The sequence below is a fragment of the Vicia villosa genome, linkage group LG3, assembly GCF_029867415.1.
Source record: "Vicia villosa cultivar HV-30 ecotype Madison, WI linkage group LG3, Vvil1.0, whole genome shotgun sequence".
Classification (NCBI taxonomy): Eukaryota; Viridiplantae; Streptophyta; class Magnoliopsida; order Fabales; family Fabaceae; genus Vicia; species Vicia villosa.
The window spans coordinates 180,939,580-180,958,914 of record NC_081182.1 but is presented as its reverse complement, the minus strand read 5'-3'; the positions used below and the strand labels follow the sequence as shown (position 1 = coordinate 180,958,914).

The 19,335-nt window shown below is 36.5% G+C and overlaps 2 protein-coding genes across 2 annotated transcripts in view; both read right to left on the bottom strand.

The window, feature by feature from the left end:
• Positions 1-11,641, bottom strand: part of LOC131659474 (uncharacterized) — a 30,404-nt gene extending 18,763 nt beyond the window's left edge. The window contains exons 1-2 of the mRNA XM_058928662.1: positions 11,408-11,641; positions 8,249-11,228 (exon numbers count right to left, since the gene is read on the bottom strand). Of these exons, the coding sequence (XP_058784645.1) occupies positions 8,249-11,228; positions 11,408-11,641 (3,214 nt within the window). The remainder of the gene's footprint in view (positions 1-8,248; positions 11,229-11,407) is intronic.
• Positions 11,642-13,864: 2,223 nt separating this feature from the next.
• Positions 13,865-18,142, bottom strand: LOC131659473 (uncharacterized). Its single transcript, XM_058928660.1, has 4 exons — positions 18,110-18,142; positions 16,400-16,498; positions 15,910-16,261; positions 13,865-15,783 (listed from the first exon to the last, which is right to left on the bottom strand). The coding sequence occupies exons 1-4, from the start codon at positions 18,140-18,142 to the stop codon at positions 13,865-13,867; spliced, it is 2,403 nt and encodes an 800-aa protein (XP_058784643.1).
• Positions 18,143-19,335: the final 1,193 nt, after the last annotated feature.

Sequence of the window (19,335 nt, the reverse complement as noted above, 5' to 3'; positions counted from 1 at the left end):
TAATCTATTATTGTGTGAATTAATGAATAATAGATGAGAATCTGAATATGTATGATTGGGTGAACGATATATTATGATGCTTGTTGCTTATGATTTGCATAATATTTACTAATTGAGAATGAGACTCACCCTTACATGTTGTCATTTTCAGATTGAGGAGTAGCGGCATTAGTGCTTGGTGAGGATGACTCATAGAGTTTATCTGGTGATGTTGAGTCGTGTCGGTCATGCTCTGATCTGTAACACTGGGGAACGATAATTATAGAGTTTTTATGAAATTAATCTAGTCTATTTGATGTTGGATTATGATTCCATTGGATGTATTTGATGATGTTTCTTATTCCGCTGTGATAAACATGATTAAGATTTGGTAAACCGTTTCCTAATGAAGCATGACTTGACTATGATTGGTTGATTTATTTTAAATAATTGTGGCACCCTTGTGTTTATGTTTTACTCTGATATAATTGTTTAAAATTTGCCGCGGGGTTTAGAAGGGTGTTACAATTGTGGTATCAGAGCATAGTCGGTCGTTTGAGTCAGAGTCTTAGTGTCAGTTAATCCCTTGTATGCGAATAGTGTAAGGTTGACACTATCGATACATCTTGTTCTAATGAATATTGTTTTATATTTAGCAGAACAATGGAAGGAAGGGGAGGAAGAAATGACGATGCGATTGCTGAGGCTCTGGGCATGATTGCTGGTGTACTTGGAGGGAATGTAAACGAAGCTGGTATTGGTGCTGACAGGCAGCTGAACAGTTTTCAGCGGAACAATCCTCCGTTGTTCAAGGGTACACATGATCCTGAAGGTGCTCAGAAATGGCTTAAGGAGATCGAGAGGATTTTCAGAGTCATCGAGTGTGCTGAGAACCTGAAAGTGAGGTATGGTACTCATATGTTGTCCGAAGAGGCTGATGACTGGTGGATGGCTACCAGGGCTGAATTGGATGCTGATGGTGTAGCTATTTCCTGGGCTGTGTTCAAGAGAGAGTTTCTGAGGAGGTATTTTCCTGAAGACGTTTGAGGCAGGAAAGAGATTGAATTTTTGGAGCTGACTCAGGGTAATATGACAGTACCAGAGTATGCTTCGAAATTTGTCGAGTTGGCAAAGTACTACGTTCACTACAACAATGACGAGGCTAGTGAATTCTCAAAGTGCATCGAGTTTGAGAATGGTCTTCGTGATGAGATCAAGCAAGGGATCAGGTACCAGAGAATTCAGCGATTTGTCGATTAAGTGGACTGTAGTAGGATCTTCGAAGAGGATAACCTTAAGCTGAAGTCATCTCACTCTCGCGAGTTGGTTGACAAGAAAGGTAAGAAGCCTATGGATAGAGGTAAGCCATATGGTAGAGGAAACCCTAGAGCTGGGGATTGGAAGAGGCCTAGTGGGGGAGATTCTGGTGCTCCCGTTAGGTGCTACAACTGTGGTGAGACTGGGCATAGAAGGAATGAGTGCAAGAGTGGAGAGAAGAAATGCTTCAAGTGTGGTAAGGCGGGTCATATTGCTTCAAATTGTAGGATGAAGATTGTGACTTGCTACAATTGCGGCGAAGAGGGTCACATCAGTCCGCACTGCACTAAACCGAAGAAGGATCAGGCTAGTGGAAAGGTCTTTGCCTTGTCTGGGTCAGAGGCTACTCCAGGAGATCGTCTAATTAAAGGTACGTGTTTTATCCATGACACACCTTTAGTTGCCATTATTGATACTGGAGCGACTCATTCGTTCATTTCAATGGATTGTGCTAAACGATTGGGATTAGAAATATCTGTTATTCATGGAAGTATGGTTATTGACACTCCTGCGTCGGGTTCAGTAACTACTTCTTTTGCTTGTTTGAACTGTCCTGTTGACATACTTGGTAGGAAGTTTGGAATGGATTTAGTATGCCTTCCTCTTGAACAACTTGACGTCATTTTGGGGATGAACTGGTTGCAATTTAATCGAGTTCATATCAATTGCTTTACGAAGACGGTTATCTTTCCTGAAGAGGTTAGTGTTGAGGATTTGACTATGACAGTCAAACGGATGAATTTGGCTGTCAATGATGGAGCGGTGGTATTTATGTTGTGCTCCTCGATGGAAGTGAAAGGGGGCGATATCACTGGTGAGCTACGGGTAGTGAATGAGTATCCGGAAGTGTTTCCAGAAGATGTTAGTGAGCTGCCACCTGAAAGAGAAGTGGAGTTCGCTATAGAATTGATTCCTGGAACTAGTCCTGTGTCGATGGCACCGTATCGCATGTCGGCATCGGAATTGGCTGAACTGAAGAAACAGTTAGAGGAATTGTTGGAGAAGAAGTTTATTCGTCCTAGTGTGTCACCGTGGGGTGCGCCGGTACTATTGGTTAAGAAGAAAGAAGGTTCAATGAGGCTATGTGTTGATTATAGACAACTGAACAAAGTGACAATCAAGAATCGATACCCTTTGTCGAGGATTGACGACTTGATGGACCAGTTGGTTGGAGCTTGTGTGTTTAGCAAGATTGATCTGAGGTCTGGATATCACCAAATTCGTGTGAAGGCGGAAGATATTCAGAAGACGGCATTCCGAACGAGGTATGGACACTATGAATATTCTGTTATGCCATTTGGTGTTACTAATGCACCGGGTGTTTTCATGGAGTATATGAACAGGATATTTCACCCGTATCTTGACAAGTTCGTGGTAGTGTTCATTGACGACATTCTGATTTACTCGAAGAGTGATGAAGAACATGCAGATCATTTAAGAATAGTGTTGGAGTTATTGAAGGAGAAGATATTGTATGCGAAATTGTCTAAATGTGAATTCTGGTTGAAGGAAGTAAGTTTTCTTGGCCATGTAATTACGAAGGACGGTATCGCAGTGGATCCTATGAAGGTAGAAGCAGTATCTCAGTGGGAGACGCCGAAGAATGCTTTAGAGATTCGTAGTTTTCTTGGTCTGGCAGGTTACTATAGAAAGTTCATTGAAGGATTTTCGAAGTTGGCATTACCAATGACTAAGTTAACAAGAAAAGGACAAGTATTTGTATGGGATTCAGAATGTGAAAAAGGTTTTCAAGAGTTGAAGAAGAGGTTGACAAGTTCTCCGATCTTAATTTTGCCTAATCCAGCGAAGTCTTTTAATGTGTACTGTGATGCTTCACTGATGGGTTTAGGTGGTGTTTTGATGCAAGATAAGCAGGTAGTAGCTTATGCTTCAAGACAGTTGAAAATTCATGAAAGGAATTATCCAACTCATGATTTGGAATTGGCGGCTGTTGTGTTTGTATTGAAGCTATGGAGACATTATCTTTATGGTTCTCGATTTGAGGTATTCAGCGATCATAAGAGTCTGAAGTATCTCTTCGATCAGAAAGAGCTTAATATGAGGCAGAGAAGATGGTTAGAATTTTTGAAGGACTATGATTTCGGTTTGAATTACCATCCTGGTAAAGCAAATGCTGTTGTTGATGCATTGAGCAGGAAGTCATTGCATATGTCTATGCTAATGGTGCGAGAATTGGAATTAATTGAGCAATTCCGAGATTTGAGTTTAGTATGCGAAAGTACTTCTAATAGCGTTAAGTTGGGGATGTTAAAGTTAACTAATAGTATCCTTGAAGAAATTAGAAACGGACAGAAATCTGACGTTGGATTGGTAGATAAGTTGACATTGATTAACCAAGGTCGAGGAGGTGAATTCCGAATTGACGAGAATGGTGTCATAAGGTTTGGAGACCGAGTGTGTGTACCCGATGTTGCTGAGATCAGAAAGAGTATTCTGGAAGAAGGACACCAGAATGGATTGAGCATTCATCCTGGTGCTACCAAGATGTATCATGATTTGAAGAAGTTATTTTGGTGGCCTGGAATGAAGAAGGAAATTGCTGAGTTTGTTTATGCTTGTTTAATTTGTCAGAAGTCGAAAATTGAACATCAGAAACCGTCTGGATTGATGGTACCGTTGTTTGTTCCGGATTGGAAGTGGGATGGAATTTCTATGGACTTTGTATCTGGTTTACCTAGAACGAGCAAGAATTGTGATTCTATCTGGGTTATTGTAAACAGGTTGACGAAATCTGCTCACTTTATTCCAATAAGAATGGATTATCCGATGGAGAAGTTGGCTCAGTTGTATCTTGAGAAGATAGTGAGTTTACATGGTGTTCCGGCTAGTATTGTGTCGGATAGAGATCCGAGATTTACTTCTAAGTTCTGGACAGGATTGCAGGAAGCCTTAGGTACTAAGTTGAGGTTGAGTTCTGCTTATCATCCGCAGACAGATGGTCAGACGGAGAGAACGATTCAATCGTTAGAGGATTTGCTACGAGCTTGTGTATTAGAGAAAGGTGGTGCTTGGGATAGTTATTTAACTTTGGTTGAATTTACCTACAACAATAGTTATCATTCGAGTATTGGTATGGCTCCGTTTGAAGCATTGTATGGAAGGAGATGTAGAACACCTTTGTGTTGGTACGAATCTGGAGAAAATACGGTAGTTGGACCGGAGATTGTGCAACAAACTACAGAAAAGATCAAGATGATTCAGGAGAAGATGAGAGCTTCTCAGAGTCGTCAGAAAAGTTACCATGACAAGAGAAGGAAGGATATTGAATTTGAGGAAGGAGATCATGTATTCATGCGAGTTACTCTGATGACTGGTATTGGGAGAGCCTTGAAGTCGAAGAAGTTAACTCCGCGTTTCATTGGTCCATTTCAGATTACTAAGAAGATTGGGAAGGTTGCTTATCAGATTGCTTTACCGCCTGCACTCGCTAATTTGCATGATGTGTTCCATGTATCCCAGTTGAGGAAATACATTGCGGATCCGTCTCATGAGATTCAGGTAGATGATATACAGGTACGAGATAATCTGACTGTAGAGACATTACCTATGAGAATTGAAGATCGTAAAGTGAAGCAGTTGCGAGGTAAAGATATAGCAACGGTGAAAGTGGTTTGGGGAGGACCAGCCGGTGGAAATGTTACATGGGAGTTAGAGAGCCAGATGAAGGACTCTTACCCGGAACTTTTCGTCTAAGGTATGTTTTCGAGGACGAAAACTCTTTTAGTGGGGGAGAGTTGTAACACCCATAATTTCAGTTTATTAATTTAATTTGGATTTAAATTAAATAATTGGAATTTTAGTATTTTAATTGGATTTAATTGGAAAATGAGGGAGTAAGAGCTATTGGGCTTATGGTGTGGTGATAGTAAAAGAGGGGTGCTAATTAGTTAGGCCTTTTACCAAGTTGTGGTTAACTTATTTTATTTTATTTTTCATAAAATAAAGAAAAAAGGAACCATTTGGGGAAAAGGAAGAACACGTGAAAAGAGCAAGAGAAGAGGAAGAGGCAAGAACGTGAAACCGGAACGAGAGCATTCAAGAAATTCATCGAGGTAAGGGGGGACTCTTCCTTTTAGTATCTCTTATGTGGTCTTAGGTGATAGGTAGATTGATGTATGGTTTGGTTCAATTAGATATTGGGATTGTTAGGTTAGGGTGTTATAATTGGATTGAATTGATGATAATTGTGAGTACTATTTGGTTAATAATGAGTTTGGATGATGTTTTATGGTGTATAATTGAATGTATGATGATTATATGCCTGTATGTGATGTCTGGAATCGTTTTTGGGTGAAAAGGATGTGGAATCGCAGGGTCTGTCGCAGACTTGGGGTTTGCTGAAATCGTAGGTCCGCTGAGCGGAGGGGGGTCCGCTGAACGGAGGTCCCAACGTAGTTCGCTTCTGTTTGACGTTGCTTGAGGTCCGCTGAGCGGGGGTCTGAAGGATTTCGCTCCTGCCTTGCTCCGCTGAGCGAACCTTGTTGTGTGTGAATTTTTCCAAACTTCAAAATAACGTATCTTTTGATCCGTGAATCATTTCTTAGTGCCGTTTTGGGCGTTGGGCAAGTAATTAAATGTTTTATATGATGAATGATGAATATTGGCATTAGGCGACTTTATTTCTTTAAAAACTCGATTTAATTATTTGATGAGAATTGAACATTGTCTGCATATGAGATAGGTGTGACAATGTGTTTGATGTGATGATGAATTGGTTGTGATTATTATTATGATTGTGATGGATGCATGACTATTTGAATGATATTGAAAACATGTACATACTTATTCGGTGATGTGGTGTTGAGATGAGTTGTTCATCGTGATTCGGTGTGTTTTAAGTATGTTATTTGTGTTTCATTCATTCATATGCATTGATGTTGGATCCCGGTGATGAGTGGATCGTTGGTGGACATATTTCCCATTGGGCGGAAATTGTGTCGGTGGGCCGTATCTCGATGAGGCGTAGATCGGTTAGGTGGATTGATTCCACGGTTTATTGGTACCACATGCATAGTGTCAGTTGTGTCATATGCATTTTGTTGTAACATGATTGTATGGATTTCTGTAGTATGTGTTGTAATCTATTAATGTGTGAATTAATGAATAATAGATGTGAATCTGAATATGTATGATTGGGTGAACGATATATTATGATGCTTGTTGCTTATGATTTGCATAATATTTACTAATTGAGAATGAGACTCACCCTTACATGTTGTCATTTTCAGATTGAGGAGTAGCGACATTAGTGCTTGGTGAGGATGACTCATAGAGTTTATCCGGTTATGTTGAGTCGTGTCGGTCATGCTCTGATCTGTAACACTGGGGAACGATAGTTATAGAGTTTTTATGAAATTAATCTAGTCTATTTGGTGTTGGATTATGATTCCATTGGATGTATTTGATGATGTTTCTTATTCCGCTGTGATAAACATGATTATGATTTGGTGAACCGTTTCCTAATGAAGCATGACTTGACTATGATTGGTTGATTTATTTTAAATAATTGTGGCACCCTTGTGTTTACGTTTTACTCTGATATAATTGTTTAAAATTTGCTGCGGGGTTTAGAAGGGTGTTACACGGGAGATCAAGGATAGACAGCTTAGGAAGGCCCTGGTTAGTGCTGGTTATGCATTAACCTAACCCACATTCCAGCATTATCGGAGTGAGATTGTACTGACAAATCCAGATGCGGGAAGTTTGATAGATAACCTTTCTAGGGAGAAATGGACAAGGGCTTATGACAAAGGCGTGCGATGGGGCCATATGACGACAAATCTGGTAGAATCCATGAATGGAGTTTTCAAAGGCATTCGTAACCTTCATATCACAACACTAGTGGAGGCAACCTACTTTAGGATGGCTTCTCTATTCTTAACGAGAGGCAGGAAGTGGGGTGATGTTAGACAATCTGGTCAACTTTTAAGTGATAGTTGCATGAAATTTATGCAAGAGCAATCAGGAAAAGCAAACACTCATCAGGTAACTTCTTTCGACCGATTCAACCGCACGTTCAGTGTTCGCGAAACAATTGACCACAATAAGGGTTTGCCAAGACAACAATATAGGGTTCTGCTAGACGAACATTGGTGCGAGTGTGGAAGGTTTCAAGCTTTTCGTATGCCTTGCTCACAAGTCATAGTTGCATGTGCAATTGTGCACCGCGACGCAAAATCACTACTGTCTCCAATTTAAAAGGCTCAGACATTGCTCCGAGTGTACAGTGCTGCGTTTCCAGTGGTAGCCAAGGAGGATTACTGGCCTGAGTATGATGGGGAGGTAGTTTGGCATAATGACGCAATGCAGCGGAAGAAAAAGGGTCGCCCCAATAGTTCGCGGATTAGAACCGAAATTGACGTCCACGACAAAATGGAAAGAAAATGCATCATTTGTCATCAGGTGGGGCACAATAGAAAAAGATGCCCTAATCGTGGCTCGACCTCGTCGCAATTTTAATCTACTTTGTATTTTTTTCGACAATATATCAATTTCTTTACCACCTATTGTAACCTTTCCTAAGTCTTTCATCAATAAAGTGTGCTTTAGTAAAATACCGCAATTGACAACGCAAACATTATTTAGGGTTACTAAGAATTTTACGAACTCGGTTTATCAGACGTTTTTACGAAAATATAATACCGGAATCAAAAACTTTGCGCGAAAATACCCGAAACAAATTAATTTTGAAGAAAAAAAAGCCCCAACACATAGGAGCCAAATGAAATGGCGCCTAGGTGTTTTTTTTTAAATAAGCAAATGGAATACTAGGAGCAAAAGGGATGCTCCAACCCCATAAAACAAAAGGAAAGCTCCTACCTCACAAAACAATCAAGAGGTCGAATATTCCAAAGATAAAAATTACATAAATTCACCTTCTTATGAAGAGAAGATAACCACCTCCAAGAGATGTGAATAATCACCGACATACACTCATTAAAGCTATACGATTCCTCTCTAAAGATCACCGCATTACGCTTAGACCATATCGACCAAATCGTAGCAAGCCAAACGTAGGCCACAATCATTCTCTTATTTAAACAAGGGATCTTCTCATAATTGTAGAAAAAATCACCCAACTCCTCGAGGGTTAATAGGTTGGCTAACTCTAACCACATAAACACCCTTCTCCAAATGTGTGAAGTAATGTCACAAGAGAAGAAAATATGAGATTGAGATTCCTCCTTCTCCAAACAAAGAGGACATAAAGAATTCACTCCTTCCACCAACACTCTCCTTCTAACCAATTGATCCCTAGTGGCTAACCTTTCGTGTATAAATCTCCACCCAAAGACTAGAATTTTCGGCGGGACTTTACACTTCCAAAGATAGTTTAACGCCAATACCTTCTTACTATCCAATGGAGGCCCGAAAAGAGAAGTCTTGAAAAAATCATAGCATGATTTAACAGAAAAAACACCATTCGGATTCCGTTCCCACGAGAAGCTATCCTCTCCGAACTCCTTGACAGCAACTCGGTCAAGCAGCTCCAATAGTTTCTGCAACATCTCCTTAAGTTGCTGCCCAGACACCATAGATTCACCATTTCTGCTGTGTTGTCTAGCAGAACCCGCCTCTGCTGTGTTACCGCCACTTCTGCTGTTTGCGCTGGCAGCAACTTCTTCCTCAGACATAGAAACCGCAGCTGGCACCGTACCACTCCGCTGGCCATTTCTTTGCTGAATCGCTACTGCTTCTTTTGCTGCCACCGTCCCCTCTCCAAACCATTTCGCAAAGTCCCATTGCCACTCTCCCTCAATAAAATCACCTGCATAATTAACAGAAACCAAATGGTTTACGGACAAGGAAAACAGCTCGGGAAAAGATTCCATCAACGATCTTTGTCCCACCCAAGAGGCATACCACAAAGGAGAAGACTCTCCATTACCAATTTTACTCTTTATAGCACTAGTAAAATGGTCAAAGAGAAGCCTCTCGTAATTATCCGACATAATCAAATCTCTCCACCAATGAGAATCTTTTTTGTTCAAAACCGATTTGTCCCCTATCAACACTTTTAGCTTCGGATTGCCATATCTAGCTTCTAACAAATCTTGCCACACCGCTTCCTTCTCCGTTAAAATACGCCATTTCCATTTGCTAACCAACGCTACATTCATTATCTCCACATTTTTTACTCCCAAACCTCCTTCCTTTCTACTTTTGCAAACCACATCCCATCCAACCCAATGAATACTCTTCTTACTATTATCTCCGCCCCAAAGAAACTTACTTTGAATACTTCTTATTTCTTCCAACACCTTCTTAGGAGCTTTGTAAACGGATAACGCATAAATGGGAATAGCGTTAAGGACCGAATTCACCAACTCCACCCTCCCCGCCATACTAAGGAATCTACCTCTCCACCCATTCAAACGATTCCTAAGCATCTCCAAAAGATCCTTCCACATCGCGAATTTCCTAGGACTTTCTCCCACTCTAACACCAAGAAATTTGAAAGGTAGAGAATCCACTTTGCAAGATAGGAATGACGAAGCCGCTTCTAAATACCAATCTCCTACATTAACTCCATAAATGTTACTCTTATGAAAGTTGATCCTCATCCCCGACATCATTTCAAAACCTCTTAGAATAGCCTTCAAACTCCACAAGTTCCCGGTATCTCCTTCGGCCAAGACTATGGTATCATCCGCAAATTGAAGTAAATAAACCTCCTTGTCTTCTTTGTATTTAAAACCACGGAACTCCCCTAGCTCCTTAGACCTCTTCATTAAAGCCGTTAGGACCTCCATTACTAAGACAAACACAAACGGAGACAAGGGGTCACCTTGCCTAAGGCCTTTCTCCACCCTAAAATCTTTGGTTGCACTCCCATTTACAAGGACGGACAAGGAATTAGTAAAGATGCAACACTCCATCCACCTCAACCACCGACTACCGAAACCCATCCTCTTGAAGATATACCTAACGAAATTCCAACTTACTCTATCATAAGCCTTTTCAAAATCGACTTTCAACACTACACAACTCCGCTTTTCTCTTTTGGCTAAGTCCAACACCTCATTCACAACAAGTATACCATCTACTATATTTCTTCCTTCTATGAAAGCCGATTGATTCTTAGAAACTAGCTTTCCAATAACCTTCTTAAGTCTATTAGCCAACAACTTAGCCAATATCTTATACAAGCTACCCACCAAACAAATAGGTCGAAATTCATGCAAGGCTTGAGGATTTTTGACTTTAGGCACAAGCGTGATAAAAGAAGAAGTGCAAGCTTTGGTGAGTTTTGCCTTTTCGTAAAAGTCCTCAACAAAAGAGAACACCTCCTCCTTTAAGACCTCCCAATTTCTTTTAAAGAATTCTAAAGTAAAACCATCCGGTCCGGGGCTTTTGTTCCCATCACACGACCACACCGCCTCTTTAATCTCTTCTTCCGAAAACCTTCTCTCCAACCAAGTCACCTCATCCTCCTCAATGGCTCTAAGCTCAAGACCCTCCGGAATCGGCCTCTCACTATCCTCCTCCTTATAGAATTCAAAAAAGTGTCTTTTAACCTCCTCCTTAATATTCTCAACTCCTTCTACCCGACCATTAGGAGTCTCCAAAGAAGTAATAGCTTTACGCCTATTACGCTCCTTCAAAGAGTTATGGAAAAATTTTGTATTCCTATCACCCTCCCTTAACCAAAGATTTCGAGACTTTAGCCTAATCATACTTTCTTTAAAGTTAAGGTAATCCCAAAAATCTTTAGTCGCCTTCCTTCTAACCTCTACTACATCATCCACTTCTTCTCCCATATTCAACTCTAACTCCCTATCAATAGCATTTATCTTTGCCGCCTCCTCCTCCACCCTCAAATCAATCCAACCGAACACATCCCTATTCCACTCCCGGAGACGCTCCTTCAACTTTTTTAATTTTTCACAATCACAAAATCCCCCCTTCCTCTAAACTCCATTCCCTTCCACTCCTTAATAAAGAAGGCATTAAAATCTTCATGCTTGAACCAAGTATTATTGAAACAGAATGGTTTAGGTCCCCAATCTAGTTTTCCCACACAAAGGCGGATCGGGGCATGATCCGACACATCTCTTTTTTCTATCCTTTGATCAACCACCTCCCACACCTCTACCAACTTCTTAGAAACTAAAAATCTATCTAATCTACTCATAGATTTTCCATTCTCTTTGAACCAAGTGAACCTCCCTCCTACACAATTAATATCGATTAAATCCATGTCCTCCACAAAACATCGGAAATCTTCCATACCTCTCCAATCACGGGTACTTCCCACCCCAATGCGCTCTTCTTTTCTCAAAACTTCATTAAAATCTCCTGCCACACACCACTCCTCATTCATCCTTCTATTTTTGAACCTAATTAAGGACATCCAAGTGTTTTGCCTTTCAAACCTATTGCAAGATGCATAGATATTCACAAGGTTATACACCAATCCTTTCCACGTTATATTGATACCTACATAGCCTTTGTCTGCGAAGCTATAGTTCACCTTAAAAATTCCTAGGTGTTGAATAATGCATGCATGCGCCAAATGCTTTGGCTAACATGCTTTTGCCCTAAATTTTTAGCATTTGCGCCAAATGGTTTGGCTTATAATGCACACATGGCCCAATTGGTTTGGCGCATCCACTTATCCGGGTTCCCAAACCTAGACATTTTTGTAAATACTCCGAAAACATGGTTTTTTTGGTAATTTATTTATTAAACATGGTTATTTAAATTTTTTTCTGACTCTTGGAGGAGAGTTCTAAGTAAATGTGAAGTTTTAATTGATCAAGAGATGCAAAAACTTGAAGAGGACAAGAAGAAGAAAAACACGAGGAATGAATCACTCTTGTTAGCTTCAAAGAAGCAGAAGATACCAGATGAGAATGTCTTCAGGCTTGATGAAGAACAAAAGATAGAAAAATAAAAGGTCTTACAAAAATTCTTTTACTGGAAAAGTAACTAGATGCCAATAAAAAAGTTAGAAATGGAAATCGACAAGATAAAAGGGGAAACTGCAAGTTATGAAACACCGTGGAGATCAAAATGATGCAGCTACCGAAAAGAAATATTGATAATGAAACGATTCATAGTTATCGCATAGGTAAATTCTGTTCTATTTTATGTCAAATAACTAAATCAAAAAGAAATATATATATATATATATATATATATATATATATATATATATATATATATATATATATATATATATATATATATATATATATATATATATATATATATATATATATATATATATATATATATATATATATATATATATATATATATATATATATATATATATATATATATATATATATATATGAATATCATAAAATATTAAGGAAGTAGAACTTATATAATAATTTTTAAATTAAATATATAATATATTATAAAAAAAAATTAAAAAACGAAATTGTAGAATGAAAAAAATTTAATAAAAGTAGGATATTGGAAGTCATAAAACATTATTTCGAAGATGTATATTCTTTATTATATATTAATTGTTTATTAATTTTGCATTAATATATTTGTCATAGCTTATTAATTTTTTAAATTAATTTGAGATTAAATAACAAAAATATTTAATCACTAGTAATAAAAATTTCATTAAAATAACCTCACAATACAATGAAAGTAGGTGAACTTATTGTAATAACTAATGCTGATATATTTAATCCCAGCAACAACTATCAGCAGTGCTCATATCACTTGCCTCACCATTTTGGTCTAATTCGAAGGCATCGTTGCTAATTGAATTTGTTTGTTCAATGACTTCAAAATTAAATTGATTTGTCTTAGGCACATAATAGACTTTTATTTGTGTTGGTACATCAAAATCATAGTATGATGCCACTATATGAGCATTTCTAATGTATGTTGTACCATATTGGAAATAATAAAGAACTTCGCATTATTTATTGTCATGTAGATTGTAGAGCCATACTGTCTTTTTCTCTTTTAGTGTTTATCCAAATAATTCGATGTAATAGCGACAAACTTCAATTATTTTCTACAGAGGCAAGTTAATATAAAATTAGATAATAATTAAACAACGAATGAGATAAAATATATAAGGATGTGATATTTTCTTACTATTGATGGATCGATAACTGTATAAAAATATATCCTGCATGAAAATGTTGAATCAATATTAAGTAAACTGATAAAGAAAATAGAAATCAAGAGTGATGAAAATTTAGAAGATTAAAAGTAAATGGCGATAATTAAAGATAATAGAACATGATTGCAATGAATGAATAAAGAGTGAAGAACAAAGAAGTAAAAACGTGATTGATTGTTATTGTTGTTTTCCTTTCTTGTTTTAATTTTTGAAAGGGTTGTAATTAATGACTATTATTAATATAGGGATGAGTTAATTCAGGGCCGGCCCAATCAATCCGGAGACCCGGTTCTAAAATAAAAAATGGGCCTAAATAAAAAAATATATTTTTAATAATTAAAAATGATGCATAAAAAATTCAACTATATATTAACCAAATAAAATACCAAAAAATTTAAAGTATTGATTAAACTATAAATAACATTTCATACCACTTAATGTTTTTAACTACTTAAAAAGAGCCTTCCTCCTAACACTTTTTGAAGCAAATTCATCAAGCAATTCTTCATATTTCAGTGTCTCCAAAAAATCATTTTCAACTGCTATCAATGCCAATCCATTAAGTCTTTCTTGTGACATGGTAGACCGCAAGTAAGTCTTTAACAACTTCAATTTTGAAAAACTTCTTTCTGCAGAAGCAACTGTCACAGGAATAGTCAACAAAATTCTATATGCAATAACTGTATTAGGAAAACAGTCTAAGCCTTTCGAAAATAATAATATATCTGTAGGTTTTGTGATTTCTTCAGGCAACATTTCTCTTAGTAACTTTAACTCCCCAAAAAGATCATTCCCATCGATATCAGATTGTTCATTATGTTTCAATACTCGTTCAAAGTTACTACAACAAGACTTCAAAGTTGCATCATCTAATGATTGTAACTTGTGAGAAGTAAATAAGAAACCAAAAATACTTTCATACTCTTCATATTTCTCAAATCTTTTATTAAGAGAAACAACAGCTTGATCAACAAGGTAAAGAAAATAATTAACCCTAAAAGATTCCTCTTCAGATAGCTCGAGTATTGGGGTATTCAAATTCTCATCAAAATGTCTTTTTCTTTTAATTATACGCCTTTGAGGAAATGTTGGGGATATATTCAATTCAACCGCAATTTCCTTAGCATTAACTAATGCCTTATAAAATCCAGTTTTTCTATATTCTTCAAAAAATGAAATCAACTCCTTTATTTTTTCCATAGAAACATCAATAAGCATATCCTTTTCCTGTAAAAGCTTGCTAACAGAATTAATTGCAGATAATATTTCAAACCAAATAATTATAGCCATCAAAAACTCAAAATCACCAAGCTCATTTGTTGCTAAGGATTTTGCTTCATTTTGTATTTTAGGATCAAGATCATTTTCTGACACTTCAAGTAAAGCTTCCGTAAAATCTGACATTTGAGTTCTTATAGCTTTCACACTTTCTACACGACTCTCCCAACGAGTGGATGACAATGATTTTGGAGTCAACCCTTTTACATTATCTTTCAATATTTTCCACCTCTTTGTAGAATTGGCAAAAATTGTATAAATGCGTTGAACAACTCCAAAAAAACTTCTAGCTTTATTACACGAGTTAGCCATATCACACAATGCCAAATTAAGACTATGACAACCACAAGGAGTATAAAAGGCTCTCGGATTTATGTCTAAAAATCTCTTTTGTACACCTTGATGTTTTCCTTTCATATTTGACCCATTATCATAACCTTGTCCTCTCACATCAAATACATCGAGACCAAGTTCTTTTAATTCATTTTGTAATACATCAAAAAGCCCTTGACCAGTTGTATCATTCACATTCAAAAATCCTAAAAATGATTCCTCAATGCTAACAGAAGTTGAAGATACATCCACATATCTTATTATCAAAGACATTTGCTCTTTGTGACTGACATCCGGAGTACAATCAAGTATCACTGAGAAATACTTTGCTTGTTTGATTTTTCTAATGATTTCAAATTTAATTGCAGAACCAAGCAATGAAATCAACTCATTTTGTATTTTATGCCCAAGATAATGAACGTGAACTTCTTGAGTTGTAACACGTCTAACATGTTCTTGGATAATTGGGTCAAATTCAGCTAACATTTCAATCAAACCCAAAAAATTACCATTGTTATCTTCGTACAATTTTTCCTTACAACCACGAAAGGCCAAATTATGTTTTGCAAGAAATTTCACTATTGAAATAACTCTTTTTAAAACATTTTTCCAATGATCCTTTTCTTTCTCAATTATTCTTTGAGTCGTTTTATCAATAGTTTGGAATTTCTGCAGCCTTTGACGATACTCATACCAAGTAGTCATATTTTTAACATGTTCCATGCCTAACTCATGCTCTTTAATTCTTGCACCAACATGTGACCAATCATTATAACCCTCATTTGCTAATTGTCCCCTACCAATCCCATTTTTTAAAACTTTACAACAGAAACAAAATACTCTATCAAGCTCTTTCGAATAAACAAGCCAATCTCTATCACACTTCTCTCCATTTGCTAAAGCTCTAGTATACAAATTAGCCGTAAAGCGTCTATTCCAATTATCTCTAGGACCCTTCACAATGGAATTATCTCTTTTAGGACCTTTCGTAACTAATAAATCAATCAATTTAGGTTGAAGACGGTCCCAATTTCTTGGATCAAATATATCATAATCAACATTATCATCATTATCATTTTCAATAGGCACGCTATCATTTTCAATAAGCACACTATCAATATTATCATTTTCAATGGGAACACTATCAACATTATCATTTTCAATGGACACATTATCAAGAATTTCAGTATCAATATGATCAACAGAATGACTTTCATTTAGAACTTGTGATTCCTTTATTAAAAATTTATCAAGTGCTCCTACTTGAGATTGAATTAACTCTTCAATTTTTTCTTTTTCTTACGCTTATCATTTCCACATTCATATTTTCTATTCTTAGGCGGCATCTTAGGAGGCATAGTAAGAAAAAACCTGGAATATCGCACTAAGTTTAATGTGTCGGCTAACGAGCAACTCCACAGTTTTTACTTGCAGGCAATCTATTTGTAGTCCTGTTGTTAAATTGTGTTCCTACAATAAAAATAAAAATTAATATAAAGATTAATGTTCCAACATAAATTATATGTTTGTGAACATATTATATATTATATTGACACAAACATATTATATATTATAAACTTCATTTCACAAAAACATAATTATAAACTAAGAAAAACTTCATTTCACATAAACATAGTTATAAACTAAAAAAAACTTCATTTCGCAGAAAACTTTATTTGTAATTCCATCACACTGTCACAGAATTTGCAAAGACATAAACAAACTTCATTTCATTAAAAACTAAAAAAAAGAATTGATTTCAATTTCAAGTTTTCAACACAGCCCCAAAATTATAAACTTAGAAACCATTGATTGTATAAACTTAGAAACCATTGATTCTAAAGAACACAGACCCACACAGACACACAGTAACAAAAATTATAAGCCTAGTAGAAACAATTGATTTCAATTTCAACACAGTCCAACTCAAAATGTCATCGTCAAAAAGCAAAATAGCAAACAGATTGTCAAGAAAAATAACATCATTTGAAGAAATTTACCGATTAAACTGTGTTGCTGCCGTCGTCGCTTCCAGTTAGTTTGTTTCGTCGCCGTCGTCGCCGATATCAGTTGTATCTCGTATGGTTTTGTTTCGTGATTCGTCGCTGTTATATGGTGAGTGATTTCATTTCGTCACTGTTATGTAGAGGTGTTTCGTTTTGTTTCGATTTTTGACGGTGAAATTTTGAAACACACCGATTTGTGTTGGACCATAGAAGAAGAAGAAGAACCGTTTGGAGAAGAAAGAGAATATTGAAAATTTTTTTAAAGTTTATTTTATATAATAATTAAGTTAAGTAAAATATAATAATTAAAAATAATGGGGCCCCCAAATTATGAGGCCCAGCGCTATTGGGCTTGTTGCGCCGGGAAAGGGCCGGCCCTGAGTTAATTAAGAATATGCCGTGAAAATTACCTAGTGAGTGCTATGTTGCATTTGTTTTGTTTGTCATTCACTACAAGATTTTTGTTGGACTTACAGTTATTTAAAACAGTTTAAGAAAGCCACTAAACAATGGTCATGATTATGCTGCGAATGTGGTGGTTTTGGCAATTTTTGTCAAGTTATTAATATAGAAAAATCATTTTGTATCTATCATTATATAAAGTATTTTGCCAATTTTGGTGAAATTATTAATATAGAAATTATCAAAGAAGAAACAAATATTTGTTTTCTAAATAGATCACAGGTGTATAAATTTTTTTTGCATTTTTTCAAATCATAATTCTTGCAAATGAATTGCCAGAGACTATCTATGATTTTAGCTACTTAGCTACTGATTAGCTATAAAATTTTATGGGTTCAAGTATAAAGTTGATCTTAATCATGTGTGGTATGACACGTCAGCAACTTGTCATGCTGATATTGCTACGCCAGTTTCTGATAACGGAAGTTGACATGAGAGATCAAAAGTGTGGACGGAAAGTATTATGAGGATCATTCTTTAAAAAAATAAAATTTAAAAACTAAAAACAAAGTGTGACATATTTAGAGGAAGAAAAACTTACTCAACCCTAATTTTTTTATAAGCTCAACTAATCATAGAAATAATATAGAAATATATTTATCATTTAACTTACCTTTTGGTTTAACCAATTATAATATAAATGCATTGTATTAAATGATACTCGCACAAATATAAAAGGGGAAAAATAAATTATAGAAACAACCAATAATTCCTTTTACAATAGAATTCCTAATAGAAAATTTATCCATTCACCCATGCATGTATCTTAATTATTCTTTTCTCAAATATTGAGCTCACCCATTCATTTTTTTTGTATTTGGCACCTTTATGACATGTAATTAGACTTCACTTAATGAGATTGTATCAATATAAGTTTCATCTTAATTAATGATAAGAAGCATGCAGCACCTAAATGTATGATGCAAATCGACCTACAAAAAGCTTATGACATGGTGGATTGGAAAGCCCTAGAGCACATTCTTAGAGAATTTGGATTCCCAAATAAATTCATTGAATGGATCATGAGGACTATCAGCACAGTTAGTTACAGATTCAATATCAATGGGAAGTATACTAAGATTATGGAAGCAAAGAGAGGTATACGTCAGGGTGACCCCATCTCCCCACTCCTTTTTGTTCTTGTAATGGAGTACCTTACTAGAACCTTGCAGGGACTAAAAGTTGAGCCAGGATTCAATTATCATGCTAGATGTGACAAGTTGAATATCACTAATCTATCCTTTGCAGATGATCTACTACTTTTCACTAGGGGAGACAAAAATTCTGTTGATTGTATGCTGGAAAAATTCAAACACTTCTCCAAGTCCACTGGTTTGAAAATGAATCCTAGCAAGTGTTTTGTCTACTTTGGTGCAGTTGACAGTGAGAGCAAGGAAACTATCAGGAACAGCATTAGTTTCATGGAGGGATCTCTGCCATTTCGCTATCTTGGTGTCCCCCTTACAAGCAAGAGATTGGCAATTAAACATTACCTTCCTCTGATAGAGAAGATCATGCAAAGAGTGACTCATTGGAGTGCAAGGATGCTAACCTATGCGGGGAGGCTTCAACTCATCCAAAGTGTTCTGTTTGCAGTGATAAACTATTGGATGGCTTGTCTTCCATTCCCTAAGGTTGTTTTGCAGAAGATAGAGAGTATATGCCGAAGTTTTCTCTGGACAGGTACTAATATTAGCTCTCGAAAGTCTCCTATTTCTTGGAAAAAAGTATGTACTCAAAAGAAATATGGGGGACTGAATGTTGTTGATCTGGGAATTTGGAACACTATTTGTCTCCTCAAACTCCTCTGGAATCTTAGTAATAAAACAGACAATTTAT

What these genes read in the sequence shown, in the direction of transcription:
- LOC131659473 (XM_058928660.1), bottom strand. Translation starts at nt 18,142, where the DNA reads ATGCATTTATATTATAATTGGTTAAACCAAAAG. An exon ending in ATAATTGGTTAAACCAAAAG is followed by an intron (nt 16,499 to 18,109) that starts GTAAGTTAAATG and finishes TTTTTATTGTAG; the next exon opens with GAACACAATTTAACAACAGG. An exon ending in TTTAGCAAATGGAGAGAAGT is followed by an intron (nt 15,784 to 15,909) that starts GTGATAGAGATT and finishes ATTGGTCACATG; the next exon opens with TTGGTGCAAGAATTAAAGAG.